At 40.6% G+C, this 14,370-nt stretch overlaps 1 protein-coding gene across 1 annotated transcript; it reads right to left on the bottom strand.

Annotated features, from left to right (window-relative positions):
• Positions 1-10,991: 10,991 nt before the first annotated feature.
• On the bottom strand, positions 10,992-14,150 carry LOC149753720 (uncharacterized). The gene is made up of 3 exons (XM_089930374.1): positions 13,967-14,150; positions 13,582-13,885; positions 10,992-11,005 (listed from the first exon to the last, which is right to left on the bottom strand). The coding sequence occupies exons 1-3, from the start codon at positions 14,144-14,146 to the stop codon at positions 10,992-10,994; spliced, it is 498 nt and encodes a 165-aa protein (XP_089786500.1). The 5' UTR covers positions 14,147-14,150.
• Positions 14,151-14,370: the final 220 nt, after the last annotated feature.

Below are 14,370 nucleotides of genomic sequence, written 5' to 3'. Positions count from 1 at the left end.
CAAATTTAAGCCTATAGTTGAAAAATTTACTATTAGCTCTGAAAAGCTGAACTTAATGATAAATAATCAAAGAGCTGAATTTGAAAAGGATGGATTAGGATATCAATCTTGGTACACACAAAAATTCCTTAATGACATGTGTGTTAAATCCTCTACTATCTGTCCTAAAACAGATTCTAATTTATCTGATGAACCTAATAGGCAAAAACAGAAAATTGTAAGTTTATCTACTACTCATGTTAAATCTATGTTTGTTAAATTTAACAAGATGATGCAGAAATTCACTCCTTGTAATCCTAAAATTTGCAAGTCTATGGACAAAATAGCTATTAAGAAAATATGGGTTCCAAAAGGAACAATAATAGCTAACCTACAAGGACCCAAAAGAGCTTGGGTTCCTAAGTTGAAAATCTGAATATTTTCTATAAGTGTATCTAGCACTCAAGGCTCCAACCAAAAGATGTTAATTTAGACATTGGGTGCTCTAGACATATATTAAAGAATGAAACTTAAAATATACTTAAGAAAAGTAATTGAAATGAAAAGAATAATGAAATTAGTAATCCTTGCATATCATCATTCTCTTTGCCTTAGTATCCAATTAAAACATAAATTGCAGGTATTAATCATTTCTGTGATATAAGTGATACTTTTGGCATGAAAAGAAAATATATCCAAATCACTCCATCTTTCTATATTATGCTTCAGTTATTGATGGATAACTTGCTTAATCAATACTCTTAGAATAACTCTTTAAATTCTCTATATGCTTGATTGAGAGGTCTTATCCATGACATTATCTTCTATTGATCACAAACATAAAAATGTCTACTTGGTATAATTTTTTTTTTTAAATATATGCATTAAGAATACCAAGATTAAAGAGTCTAGTTTTGGCATATAAAATCAACTCATACTAGTATGGACTTGATCTCAAAAGACCTTGTCATTGGTTCACTTAGATTATTCTTTGCAAGGTCAAAGTTTGCTATGTATGTCATCTAGAAAAACAAACTAGAATCATTTCTAAATCTGAAAATATTGTTTTCACCTTTTAGCCTTTGAAAACTCTTCATAAGAACTTATTTGGAGCTCTAGGATTGTGAACCTAGGAGATAAGCTCTCTAATTTTGTAATTATGGATGATTTCTCAAAGCTAATGTTGGTTTTATTCTTGGCACTTAAATTGAAATATTTTCTGCTTTGGCACAAACTTACAAAAGGTTTCAAATGAAAAAGGTTTGCAAACTGTGAAAATTCATGGCACAGCCTTGAAAACCAATTTGTTGATAAAATGGTATTGAATACAATTGTGCTTGCACCAAGAACACTATTGCATATAGGGGTTATAAAAATATATATATAAAAAAAAAATATAGAACCTTTGTTGTGTAAGGACAATGCTTTGTGATAGCAGTTGATTAATACTATCATCACAGCTTGTCATATTATAAGGTTTCTATTAAATCTATTTTTAAAGAAAACCCCATGTGAACTCATGAAAAACAGAGAATCAAATGTTGCATACCTTCATGTTTTTCAGTTATACATATTATGTTCTCAAGAATGAAATATATGCCAAATCTGATAAAACAAGTATTTCTTTGGATATTACTCTTTGAACAATGCATATAGAATATTCAATGAAAAGATACTAGTTGTAGAAAGATCAATTTATATTATTCTTATTAAAACTAGATCTTTTATTGAGAATATAGTTTATCACTTTGATTCTATGTAACAATCTGAATTTTGATAGAAACAATTGTTTAAGATAATTTGATTAAAACTCAACTTGTATATCTTATTGATAATTATCTTAAGCAAATAGAATCTAAGCTAAATTAATTCTGAAAATAAAAAAAAAAATTGATTTGACCTTGATGAATCCTTCTATTACCTCACATGCTTGTCCTTGAACCATTTTACTTAATGAAGTTATCTCTTTAGTTCAAGTGACTTGTGCTTGCTTATATTTAGACAATCTCTTGAGTGAAGTGACTTAATATTCAATTATTGTCATATCTTATGTTGAGTCATCTAATTAAGAAATATGTTGTATGAATGTTTTTGTATCCTAGAGAACCTAATGAATTGCCTTCAAGAAAAGAAAAAGATTTTGCTAATGATACAGGATTTGTGAGCAAGAAATTTCAACTTGAAGGACACCTCGATGAAAGATACAATAAACATTCTCTTGGAAACAAAAAAAAAGAGGAAGATTTTCTTCAGCCAAGGGTGTAAAGAATCTAAAAGGTATTTGGCTTGAAGAATGCTAAATGCACGGGTAATCTAAACTCTTCTCTTATGAGTTAGTTGAGCAAAATCAATAGTCTGAAATTATATGGTAGCATGATTAAACCCTTAATTGCTGATCATCTTGATATCATGCTTCATTCTCATGCTAGTGATGATTGTTTCATGGTGTGATTAAATTGAAGTTTACTTTTTCCTATATAATGCATAACCATGAAATACACAAGTTTATGCCTCAAATCTCTAATTCAAAATAACTTGTGATAAGCTATGAATCATTGGGCATAATGAAAATGCTGTTTGCATGATATACATGCATATGCAGCATATAAGATTATTTCTTTATTCTGCTCTTTCATGTAAATTACTTGAGAATAACAAAAAGAGAGAGAGATAAAGAAAAGAGAATGGATATTATTCAAGAGAAGTAAAATCTAAGTAAAGACAAATACTTCAATCTTAAGAAAAAGCAAAACAAGCATAATACATTCGGCACAATTGTGAGACTAATATGAACATTCCTTTGGAAGAGATAAAATCCGTAATTAATTACAGAAAAAAAGTTTGAAGTGAACATTTTAAACCTTCTATATTGCTCATCATAGGGATGGTGTCAATGGGGAGGCTAGTGGTAGTACCCGACACTATTTGACCCAACTATTCGGTGTAGGGCATATTAGGGACGGCACAAGAGGGAGGCTAGTGGTAGTACCTCGTGCCCCTTCCAACTCCACCGGATAGGGAGCAAATAGAGTATAGAGCATGGAAAAGTAATACCAAAAGAAATGAAGATTAGAATGTTCACTAAATGGTTAAAGGAAGAAATTCAAAAATAAGGAAATGAATGACAAGATAAATGAAAGTATATAAAAAGCTTGTGAAAAGCCAAATGAAGTTTCGATCACTTGAAAACACACCTTAAGAATAAAATCAGTGTAGAATTATATATAAATAGGGAGAGTTTATTTGAAAAGAATAAATTTTGATCTTTGACATGCTTGCTCTTAATGTTTTAATACATGATGTTATGACTTAATGCATATTATGTTTTGCATGTGACATGATATTTTGAATTATGTGTCTTCAATATTCAAATAACAAAGATCTTTCCTAAATATAACTTGTAATGCTTCAGGCCTATAAAATTTGATTGAAACATGGTATTACCAACAACAACATCATTCTGTTTTAATGAATATATTTTGAAAAATAAAAGAAAAGCATAATTTGAATTTGCAAATTAGGCAAAATGAATTGATTCTGATTTATCTTTTATCTTGCCTAACATTAGAACATCATGTCCTCCAATTTGTACCAAAATTCAATATGAATTACAAAGATTCTGGATGTGCTCTAATGTTCTTGAAATATGTATTTTCAATCGTAATGATTTAAGATGAGCTACAATGAGAAGATACATATCTCAAATTACAACTTTGAAAGCCTCCTTGAGAATCTTTATGAAATTCAGAATCTGATTTTATATAAAAGCTTAAACTCAATATGAATTTCTAGATAAAATTACAGCTTAAGAAAAATAGAATAATTCTGATGCCTTGATTGCTTGCCCCGATACGCATCTGAAACATATCATTTCTTATCTTCAAAGTGTACTAATATTGGTCTGAATGATGTGTCTTTTGATGATCTTGATTGCAAACAAATATTTTTAATATATGATTTTATTTTGATATTGAAAAGATTTATTGTGCTTCATATATACATTGCTGAAAAATCTTGATTAAGAAATTGAGTTCTATAAATACATATACTTCAATGATCATCTATATATTTTTTTTCTCTCCTACATTGTTAAAGACTTTCATCAAAATATATATGTATATATATTATTAAAAGAGTGAATGATCTCAAGTCTAGAAATATTTCAGCTCACTCAAATGATTCTTAAAAGAAAGAAAATGTAAATGCTTTTGAAAAAATTTGAGCTTCAAATGAATCATTTTCGGATTAATATTTCAGTACATTTTCTCAAAGATTAAGAGGAAGCATAACTTGTTCTTAAAAGATTAAAAAGAGTGATTGCTATAAATTTTGAATAATTCTAGATCACTCTACATTCTTGATATCATAAAGGTTCAGTTTTATTCACGTTTATCATTAAAATCTGAAATTCAACTAAAGATAAGAGAAAGAATACTAAATGTAAAGTGGTATTAAACTTTGTGCTTCATTGAATATCTTTTGAAAGTTGGATTTTTATCTGTACTTAATTGGTAAATCACTTGTTTTGAAAACTAAGTGAAAAGGATTTCATTTGTCTTAGTATTGGAAATTTACTTTGGAATCTACTAATGAGCTCTTATTGGCTTGCACTTTAGTGTTTCAATCATGAGCCAATTCATTTTAATTGATTTTGATGCTATGATCTTTAAAGGAGTAAAAGAAAGTCTTTAAGAGAGGTTTAAAAGAACTTTCAAAGCCCTGAATTTTATATATCCTACATTGCATAAATTCATGTCTTGGTATCTATGCTCCAATACTTTTATATCATGAAAGAACTTTGAAGTCATTAAGAATTAAGGATTCAACATAATCTTATATTTTTTGAGTATATAAGTTTTGATCTTTATCTGCTCTTATACTATACTCTAAAAATTAATTAGATTGCTCTCATGTTGCTATATACTTAATATATTAAAAAAAAAAAGGAGGATATTGGATTTTCATTCGTGCTTTCTTTGAATATTATTCTTGATACTCCTTGAAATAACTTGAAAAAGATTCCATCTACACTTGATTTCAAAACTATCTTTGGAATCTACATTTAGAGATCACTTCTGGCTTACATTCTAAATATCTCATTCCTAAAGCCAAACACATAGAAATAAGATATCATTTTATTAGGGATCATGTGCAAAATGGAAACATATGAGCATATATGCACTGAAAAACAATTAGCCGACATATTCACAAAATCCTTGAGTGAAGATAGATTCTGCACGCTAAGGAGGAAATTAGGCATATGTGATCCGTTTTATTGAAGAGATATAAAAGGAAGCAAGCAGTCTCATGATACATTCCTCCCATTTCTAAAAACCTATGAAACATGAGTCAAACTTGTAATCTATAGATTCCTTACTCATGTATCATTGTCCCAGAAAGAATTTATAAGGATTGGAAGCAAGAAAAATTTTTAGAAGCAAAAAGGAAGAGAAAAGAAAAATTCTGCACTTGGGTCGACCCAACCCAGAATAGGGTCGACCCAACGTTGAGTCGACCCAAAAAAATTCTTGAGTCGACCCAACGTCGGGACCCCACTGTTAAAAGGAGGACCCGTGAGCTATCTAGGGCACTGTTTACCCTTTGTCCTCTTCCGAAAACCCTATTTCCCACTCTCAAATCTTCTCCAATCATCTCCAAACAGTAGATTACTTCAAGATCTTGGAGAAATGGGACCCGAGAGAGCCGTAGCCAAGCGATCCGAGAGAGTCTCACGATCTTGTTTAGAGACTAGGATATGTATCTAGTTCTCATATGTATTTGGTGGTTATCATGCATCTTTAAATCTTGATTGAGGAACATTGTACTTATCTTTATTTTGGGCATTAATGTATGAAAATGTTCCTATTTTGATCAATGTAGTATGCAGTTTGTTCTTTATTGCATCTTTTCCCATATATATATTTTTGATGATAACAAAAAGGGGGAGAAGAAAAGAAAGAGTATATCAATTTAAGAAAAGAAAAAGTATTTTATTTGAGAAGTAAAGAAAGAGTATTAATTTTGGGAGAAGTAAAGATACGTATAACAATAAGGGGAGAAGTAAAGATAGTGTTTAGAGTATGTAAAGAAAGTGAATAAAGAAGTTATGTAAAGAAAAGAGAAATAAATGGGCAAACAAATTGAAAATCATATAAGAAAGCTTATACATCTAAGGGGGAGCAATTTGTAACAATGAAACTGTTTAAATCAAAAAATTTCTATCACAATTCAGAATTTGGCACATACAAATTCAGAATTTGGCACGCACCTCTCGCACCCCGATACATAACCTGAAACTCATATTTTATCTCAAATTTTTGAAGTTTCATTGTTAATGAATTATAAATGAAAGGGGGAGCCATTCAAAAAGTCAAATTGGCAACTTTTGAATGATATAGGGGGAGATTTCACAAGTATATATGAAAAGCTGAAATTCAGCAATTTAATCCCTTTTATAAACTGATTTTAAAGACAAGTATCAATAGGCTTATACTCTTTATTTTGTAATCATCAAAAAGGGGGAGATTGAGGATGATAGTGTTATTTTGATGATTAACAAGCAATTATCTAGAGTATGCTATAAGTTAAATTGATACTTCATTTATAAGTTCATTACTCTCAGTATATTTGTATGAATTGATATAGAGACATGTCTTTGTTCATTTGAATGAATCTAACCTTGAGATGCAGCAAAGTGTGGATTGAGTCGACCCAAAGGATGATTAGGTCGACCCCGGCACATCAAGAAATCATTTGGCACACTTCTGCAAAAATGGCACAGATGAACAGTGAGTTGGGTCGACCCAAGGAAAACATGAGTCGACCCAAACATCAAGATCCTCAAACAACTCAGAAAATGGTTCTCTGGATTTACTGAGAAGGTCGACCCAAGAAGAAGTTGAGTCGACCCAAGTAAGCCTTGAGTCGACCCAAAGAAAGGTTGAGTCGACCCAAATGAAGAAAGGCTGAAATTCAAGATTCTGAATTTTCTGAAAGTTGGGTCGACCCAAGAAAAGTTTGAGCTGACCCAAGGTTGGGTCGACCCAAGAAAAGTTTGAGCTGACCCAAGGTTGAGTCGACCCAAGAAAAGTTTGAGCTGACCCAAGGTTGAGTCGACCCAAAGAAAGGTTGGGTCGACCCAAGGGAAGGAAGGCTGAATTTCAAGTTTCTGTGTTTTCTGAGAGGGTCGACCCAAGGAATGTTTGAGTCGACCCAAGTGAAGGTTGGGTCGACCCAAGGACAGGTTGAGCCGACCCAAACACGGGCTGAACATAACGGCTAGTTGTGCAGAAATGCTTTTTGGACTCCCAACGGCTATAAACGGCTAGTTTCTTCAATCCAACGGTCAGAAAGGACTATTTGGAGGTTGGAGAAGTATTTAAGAGGGAGTATTCATTAGAGGAAGCAAGCTTTTGGGAAAATACATTAAGTGCATTCAAGAGAGAACCCTAGCAAGGCAAGCTTCATCCAAGTGCTTCATTCAAGAATCAAAGAAAGGGATTGAGCAGATTCAAAGAGGCATCAAGAGCTCCATCCTCCCTTGAAGAGTGAAGCATCCTTGACAAAGAAGAGCAAAGCCACTTCAAAGCGATAAATACTTTCTAACTCTTCTTTGTAGTTTATATTGTTTCATATGCTCATTTAGGAGTTTGAATCTTTTCTTTTCATTTGTTAAACACTTTGTAAAGGTTCGTTGGTAAGCCCGCAAAACCAACAAAGGTTTTTGGTGAACCCGGAAAACCAAAGTGCAAAGGTTCGTTGGTGAGCCCGCAAAACCAACAAAAGTTTTTGGTGAACCCGGAAAACCAAAGTGTAAAGGTTCGTTGGTGAGCCCGCAAAACCAACAAAGGTTTTTGGTGAACCCGGAAAACCAAAGTGTATAGGTTCGTTGGTGAGCCCGTAAAACCAACAAAGGTTTTTGGATTGTGAGCCCGGAAAACAATCCAACTGTAATCCGCGAGATTATAGTGAATTCCCAAGGGGTCGCTTGGGGAGTGGACGTAGGTGCTAAGGAGAGCACCGAACCACTATATATTGTTGTGTTTGTGTTGTGCATGTGCTTACATTTATTCTTGCATTATCTTCCATCTTTGTTCTAGTTTAACTCATTCAAATAATTTAAGAAAGCATCCACCGCACTTAATTAAGAAAACTTTTAAAACACCAAAATTTAAAAGAAACCAATTCACCCCCCCCTCTTGGCTTGTCACCTTGGGCAACACAATCAAAACGTTTGATTTCATCAAAAACGAAGAGGAACCGTGTGTTTACAAAAAGGTTAGTGGGAGTGCTGTCGTTTTTCTCGTACTGTACGTAGATGACATTCTCCTGATTGGGAATGATATTCCCATGCTAACCTCGGTCAAGGTCTGGTTGTCAAAAGAATTCTCCATGAAAGACCTTGGGGAAGCATCCTATATTTTGGGAATAAAGGTCTATAGAGATAGATCTAAAAGGATGCTTGGCCTTTCACAGAAGATGTACATAGAGGAGGTGCTGAAGAGGTTCAGCATGAAAAACTCCAAGAGGGGTCTCTTACCCCTAAGACATGGAATTCATCTCTCCAAGAAGATGTGCCCCAACACATCTGAAGAGATTCAACACATGAGCAAGATTCCCTATGCATCGGCAATAGGAAGCCTCATGTATGCCATGCTGTGTGCACAACCTGATATAGCTCTTGCTGTGAGTGTCACAAGCAGATATCAGTTGGATCCAGGCAAGAAGCACTGGATAGCTGTGAAGAACAGTCTTAAGTACTTGAGAAGAACTAAGGACATGTTCTTGGTCTTTGGAAGAAGATCAGAGTTGAAGGTAGAAAGATGCACACATATTGATGATAGAAAGTCTACATCAGAATATGTGCAATTGTGGTTCAGTAAATTGGAAGAGTTCCAAACAACCGATCATTATAGATTCTACCTTAGAAGCTGAATGTTAAGCCGTATCTAAGGGTGCAGTGGAAACCTTCTGATTAAAAGTTAATTGCAGAATTAGGTGTAAAGTCATTAGATGCCATAACACTTTACTGCGATAACATTGGCACCATAGCACTAGCTATGGAGCCATGGTCTCATCAGAAGTCCAAGCACATAGAGCGGCACTTCTATTTCATACGCGACTATGATGTAGAGGTGCAGAGAGTAGACTCCGCGGATAACGTGGCAGACCCGTTCACTAAGCAGCTGAGTCAGCAAAAGACTGAAGCCCACCTTGAGAAGATGGGCCTAAGATATATGACCAATTGGCTTTAGTGCAAGTGGGAGATTGTTAGATGTATGCCCTAGAAGCCAATTTGGCTGACACATTGTTGATTCTAGGGACATAATTTTGTACTTGACTATTTATTATTGAATAAATAAAAAGACATCTTTTCATTCATATTGTTTATGTGTCTATGAATCGTCCAAGAAATTAATAAGATGATGATACATATTCTCAAGAGTTGAGAATTTAAGCCATGTATCATTGGTGATTAATTTCTAAATGCTCCTGATCAATGGATCATCATGAGGACGGTGATCGATCCGATCAGTGCACAGATCACTTTCCTTCTGGATGGACGAGACTTGAGTCCACAGTGTAGGGACACTGAAGTGATAGTGCAGGTGCTTGTTAGAGAACAAGGGTACTGAGCGTGACCAAGACAAGAAGTCACTTGGATGTCTATCCACTCGTCAGTGACTTGCTTGATGTTGCAGTAGTGTGACTGGTCCTTTGACCTGCGGTGCTTCGGCTACTCACAGTGAGGTTATTCTAGTTTGACTGCACACATACATGGTCTCTAGCCATATGGGTCCATGCAGTGTAGATTGGCTGCAGTAGGTTCACTGTAGGAGTAGGGTATGCATCTATAAGGAATCTATCGACCTTGATAGAAGAGGAGTGATCCTATGTGATTTGTTAGACTGAGTTCTAAGACCTTGGCCAGGGCAGTAATATAAAGTGGAAAAAGAGTTTTCCACTATCGAACTCAAGTCGAATAAATCTTGACATATGACAGACGATGGGGTTTGACGAGTTGTCCATGACCTCCGTCCTGTAGGGATCCACGATAGTAGGACTGTATCACATGTTAACTGCACCTAGAGGTTCATCATTCCATTCTACTGGGTAGCCACTACATGCTGCTAGGTGTCACTGGTGGATGGTGGGACTCATAGGGATTATCTCGATGATCGATAAACCCTAACGAGTTGAGTTGGAATCGTTCCAACCCATTGAAAGGAGTTTTCAATGATATTGAGATAGAGATCACAATATATCTCACTACCAGTCAGAATAGAACCTATGGGGTCACACACACTAGAAGTATTGACCGATCCGATGGTTGAAATCGTGATTAGGAATCACAAGAAATCAATTTGATTGATAAGAAGTTGAAGAAGGAACAAAGGGAATTAATTAATTGGACTTAAACACAAATCCTACTTCGGGTAGGATTCCTAGAGTCCTAATTGGATTAGGACTGGGAATCCTAGTTGGAGTAGGACTGGGATTCCTATTTGGAATAGGATTCCTACAATCCTAATGAGATTAGGAATTTTGAATTGGATTCCTACTTGGAGTAGGATTCCTAGAAATCCTAATTAGATTAGGACTTCGGATTCAAATAAAGTCCTAATTGGATTAGGACTAAAATTAAATACATCCTAATTAGATTAGGATTTCTTAAGTCTAAATTAATTATTAATCTAATGAATCAACATGACTCCTAATTGGATTAGGATTGAAGAGTTCAATTGAGTCATGATTCATTCAAGTCCTAATTGGATTAGGACTGGCATAGATTGAACCCAATTTGGTTAAGCCTAATTGGATTAGGACTTAACCACATTAGGGCATCCAAATCCTTACCTAATGAGGATTAGGGCAACCATGAAGGAGGGGCACACGCCCCTCCTCCTTTCATTTTGCTTGGTGCGGCAACAAGAGGGGCCGGTGCCCCTCTTGGAATTATTTCAAGGGAGCTCCTAAAAGTTAGGAGCTCCACTTGTTATTTAAAGAGGGCTTCATGGGGGCTGACCTAATAGATGAGATGAGAAGGCTTCTTCCTTGCTGCCGTACGCCCCCCTCTTGCTCCTCCTTTGGTTCAGCCGCCATCAGCAAAGGGAAAAGAAGAGGAGGCGTCTCCCTCCTCTTGGTCTTCTTCCTTGGCTTCAACGCGTGTGAAGAGAAGAAGGCTGCGAAGGGCTTTGATCTTCTTCCTCTTCTTCATCCTTCTTCTTCCTCCTCTCAAGTGCAATCAAGAGTTGATTGAAAGAGAGGACATCAGCCATCAAAGCTATCTCTGCAAGGGAGCTAGCACCCCGGTGAGATAGAGAGCTTGGATCGGATCCTGCTTCGTGTGGATACCCGTAGAGGCCGGACGTTTGAACGGCTTCAAGCGAACCCTCTTCCAAAACCACGAATTCAGATTTGCGGTGATCATCTACCCGCGCAAGGTGAAGATTTGATCTTCCTAATAGTTTTAAAAGTTTTAATTCTTACCTAATTACGAAAGGTCTCGAAACAACGTTCATGCGATGAACGTCGATCCCGCACATGCCTCTTCCGCTGCCACCTGATTTAATTTTTGAAATATCAGCGTCATGGGCGGGTTTCCAACAGAAACCCCGTCGAGCGGCAAGTGACAGGCGCGTGGCCAACGAGCGGAATTCCCCAAGGCTCGGCCCTCGGATACCAGGCTAACCCGATGATCATCCCGGGAGCAGACTAGCCTGAAGCCCCGACCGGTCGCCTCGGCTTGCGCCAGCCTTGGCCGACCAACGAGCGGAATTCCCCGAGGCTCGGCCCTCGGATGCCAGGCTAACCCGATGATCATCCCGGGAGCAGACTAGCCTGAAGCCCCGACCGGTCGCCTCGGCTTGCGCCAGCCTTGGCCGACCAACGAGCGGAATTCCTCGAGGCTCGGCCCTCGGATGCCAGGCTAACCCGATGATCATCCCGGGAGCAGACTAGCCTGAAGCCCCGACCGGTCGCCTCGGCTTGCGCCAGCCTTGGCCGACCAACGAGCGGAATTCCCCGAGGCTCGGCCCTCGGATGCCAGGCTAACCCGATGATCATCCCGGGAGCAGACTAGCCTGAAGCCCCGACCGGTCGCCTCGGCTTGCGCCAGCCTTGGCCGACCAACGAGCGGAATTCCCCGAGGCTCGGCCCTCGGATGCCAGGCTAACCCGATGATCATCCCGGGAGCAGACTAGCCTGAAGCCCCGACCGGTCGCCTCGGCTTGCGCCAGCCTTGGCCGACCAACGAGCGGAATTCCCCGAGGCTCGGCCCTCGGATGCCAGGGTAACCCGATGATCATCCCGGGAGCAGACTAGCCTGAAGCCCCGACCGGTCGCCTCGGCTTGCGCCAGCCTTGGCCGACCAACGAGCGGAATTCCCCGAGGCTCGGCCCTCGGATGCCAGGCTAACCCGATGATCATCCCGGGAGCAGACTAGCCTGAAGCCCCGACCGGTCGCCTCGGCTTGCGCCAGCCTTGGCCGACCAGCGGAAGAATTTTTTGAGGCCTAACCCTCGGATGCCTGGCCTAGCGCCGGAAGAATTTCCTGAGGCCTAACCCTCGGATGCCTGGCCTAGCGCCGGAAGAATTTCCTGAGGCCCAACCCTCGGATGCCTGGCCTAGCGCCGGAAGAATTTCCTGAGGCCTAACCCTCGGATGCCTGGCCTAGCGCCGGAAGAATTTCCTGAGGCCTAACCCTCGGATGCCTGGCCTAGCGCTGGAAGAATTTCCTGAGGCCTAACCCCCGGATGCCTGGCCTAGCGCCGGAAGAATTTCCTGAGGCCTAACCCTCGGATGCCTGGCCTAGCGCCGGAAGAATTTCCTGAGGCCTAACCCTCGGATGCCTGGCCTAGCGCCGGAAGAACTTCAAGAGTCAGGAGTCGGCGAGACGCTACCAAGAGTTAAGAAGAGGAAGGACGAAAGTGAAATGAGGAAATACTCTGTTTGCATTAACTTTCGTTGCATCAGGGCCGAGACCCATACAACATGGCAAAACGCCAACATACAAAGAAAAGAACAAAGAAAAGTACAGAGAGTCAGTTTGGAGGAACCCCTGAGTCGGGAACGACGAGCACGTCCACGAAGGGTGGGGAGACGGTTGGAGAATCGGCAGGCAATGGCATCGGAGGGGAGTCGAGGAGGGAGACCCCACTCAGGTCAATTCCGGGGTATTTAGCGGACACCCTTGCCAGGCCTTCATCGAAGCCTAAGGCAAAGGAGTCGGACCCCGCGTCCGACATGTCACGGATGAACTCGGCGGACTGACGATAGGCCTGTACCGCCTGACGCTCAATTTCCGCGCTCTTCTCGGCCAGCGCAGCCTCCGCTCGCTCCGTAATCTGAGCTTTCGCTTCCATGACCTTCGCCACAATCCGGTCGTCCGCCTCGGAGGAGACCCTCAGCAGATCGGCCCGAGCCTCCATGTGCCTCGCCTCAGCAGCGACGCGAGCAGCCTCAGCCTCCTCCAGGCGCGAATGAAGCTCCTGGTTGCTCGCACGAGTCCCCTCCAAGGCCGACTCCAATTCGGCCAGCTTGGCTTCAAGAGATCGGGTTCGGTTGCGGGCGTTGTCGGCCGACTGCTGGGCCTTCTCCCACCTCTCCCGGAATCGGCAGCCTTCCAGGACTGCTTTTCGGCCCGCTCCTCCGCCTTCCTGATCTCGCTTTCGAGACCCGAGGCAACCTTGAGTTGCTCCTGAGCATCCAACAGTTGCCTCTCGAGGACGGCGAAGCCGAGTGCCCGCTCTTCGGCCACCTGGAGCCTCGTTTCGAGGTCCCTGGTCGTCCTCCCCGCCGCAGCCTGGCCTCCCTCCTCTACAGCTTTCAGTCGGCTCTCGGTCCTCGCCAGAAGCCTCGCCTGTTCCTCGTGGCTCTCCTCCAGGCGGATCATGTACTGGGCGAGCTAAGAGATAGGAAAAATGAGAGCGTCAGACGGGGATCAACAGAGCCTATAAACGATGAAAGCGACCAAAAGAACACTCACCGACATGAGACAGACGCAGCTGGCAGCTCCGACTTCAGGGATGCTCATCTGCCGGACCTGCCTACGGTCCCTCTCCAGCAGCACCGTCTCGACGAGGTTTCGGGCGCCGGCGAAAGTGAAGGCCGACCCCGACTTCGCCCCGGAGCCGGACGGTGGTTCTGCAGCCTTACCCTTACCCATCGCTTGGGAGAGAGTCATGCCAACCGTGCGCGGGGCAGGGGCCACGCCAGAGATCGACAGGGTCCCGCTCAGCCGGGGCCTCGGCGCGCCCCCCCTTCTCGTATCATCCGAAGCCGACCGAGTCGAAGATCGGGCTAGGGACCGACTGCGTCCGACCCGGCCGCCCCGGGCGCGCTCGGATGACACCTCCGGAAAAACGATAGTCTCATCACTGGAGGGCTGAT

The sequence above is a fragment of the Phoenix dactylifera genome, chromosome 4 (assembly GCF_051530095.1).
Source record: "Phoenix dactylifera cultivar Ajwa chromosome 4, Ajwa_hap1_PhDact_Kaust_v1.1, whole genome shotgun sequence".
Taxonomy (NCBI): domain Eukaryota; kingdom Viridiplantae; phylum Streptophyta; class Magnoliopsida; order Arecales; family Arecaceae; genus Phoenix; species Phoenix dactylifera.
Note: the sequence above shows the minus strand (reverse complement) of the source record. Positions and strands in the feature narration are given on the sequence as shown.

Excerpts from the sequence above, each read along its gene's own strand:
- LOC149753720 (XM_089930374.1), bottom strand. The coding sequence starts at position 14,146 with ATGGGTAAGGGTAAGGCTGCAGAACCACCGTCCGGCTCCGGGGCGAAG. Across the intron at positions 13,886-13,966 it reads GCTGCGTCTGTCTCATGTCG|CTCGCCCAGTACATGATCCG; the intron begins GTGAGTGTTCTT and ends CCTATCTCTTAG.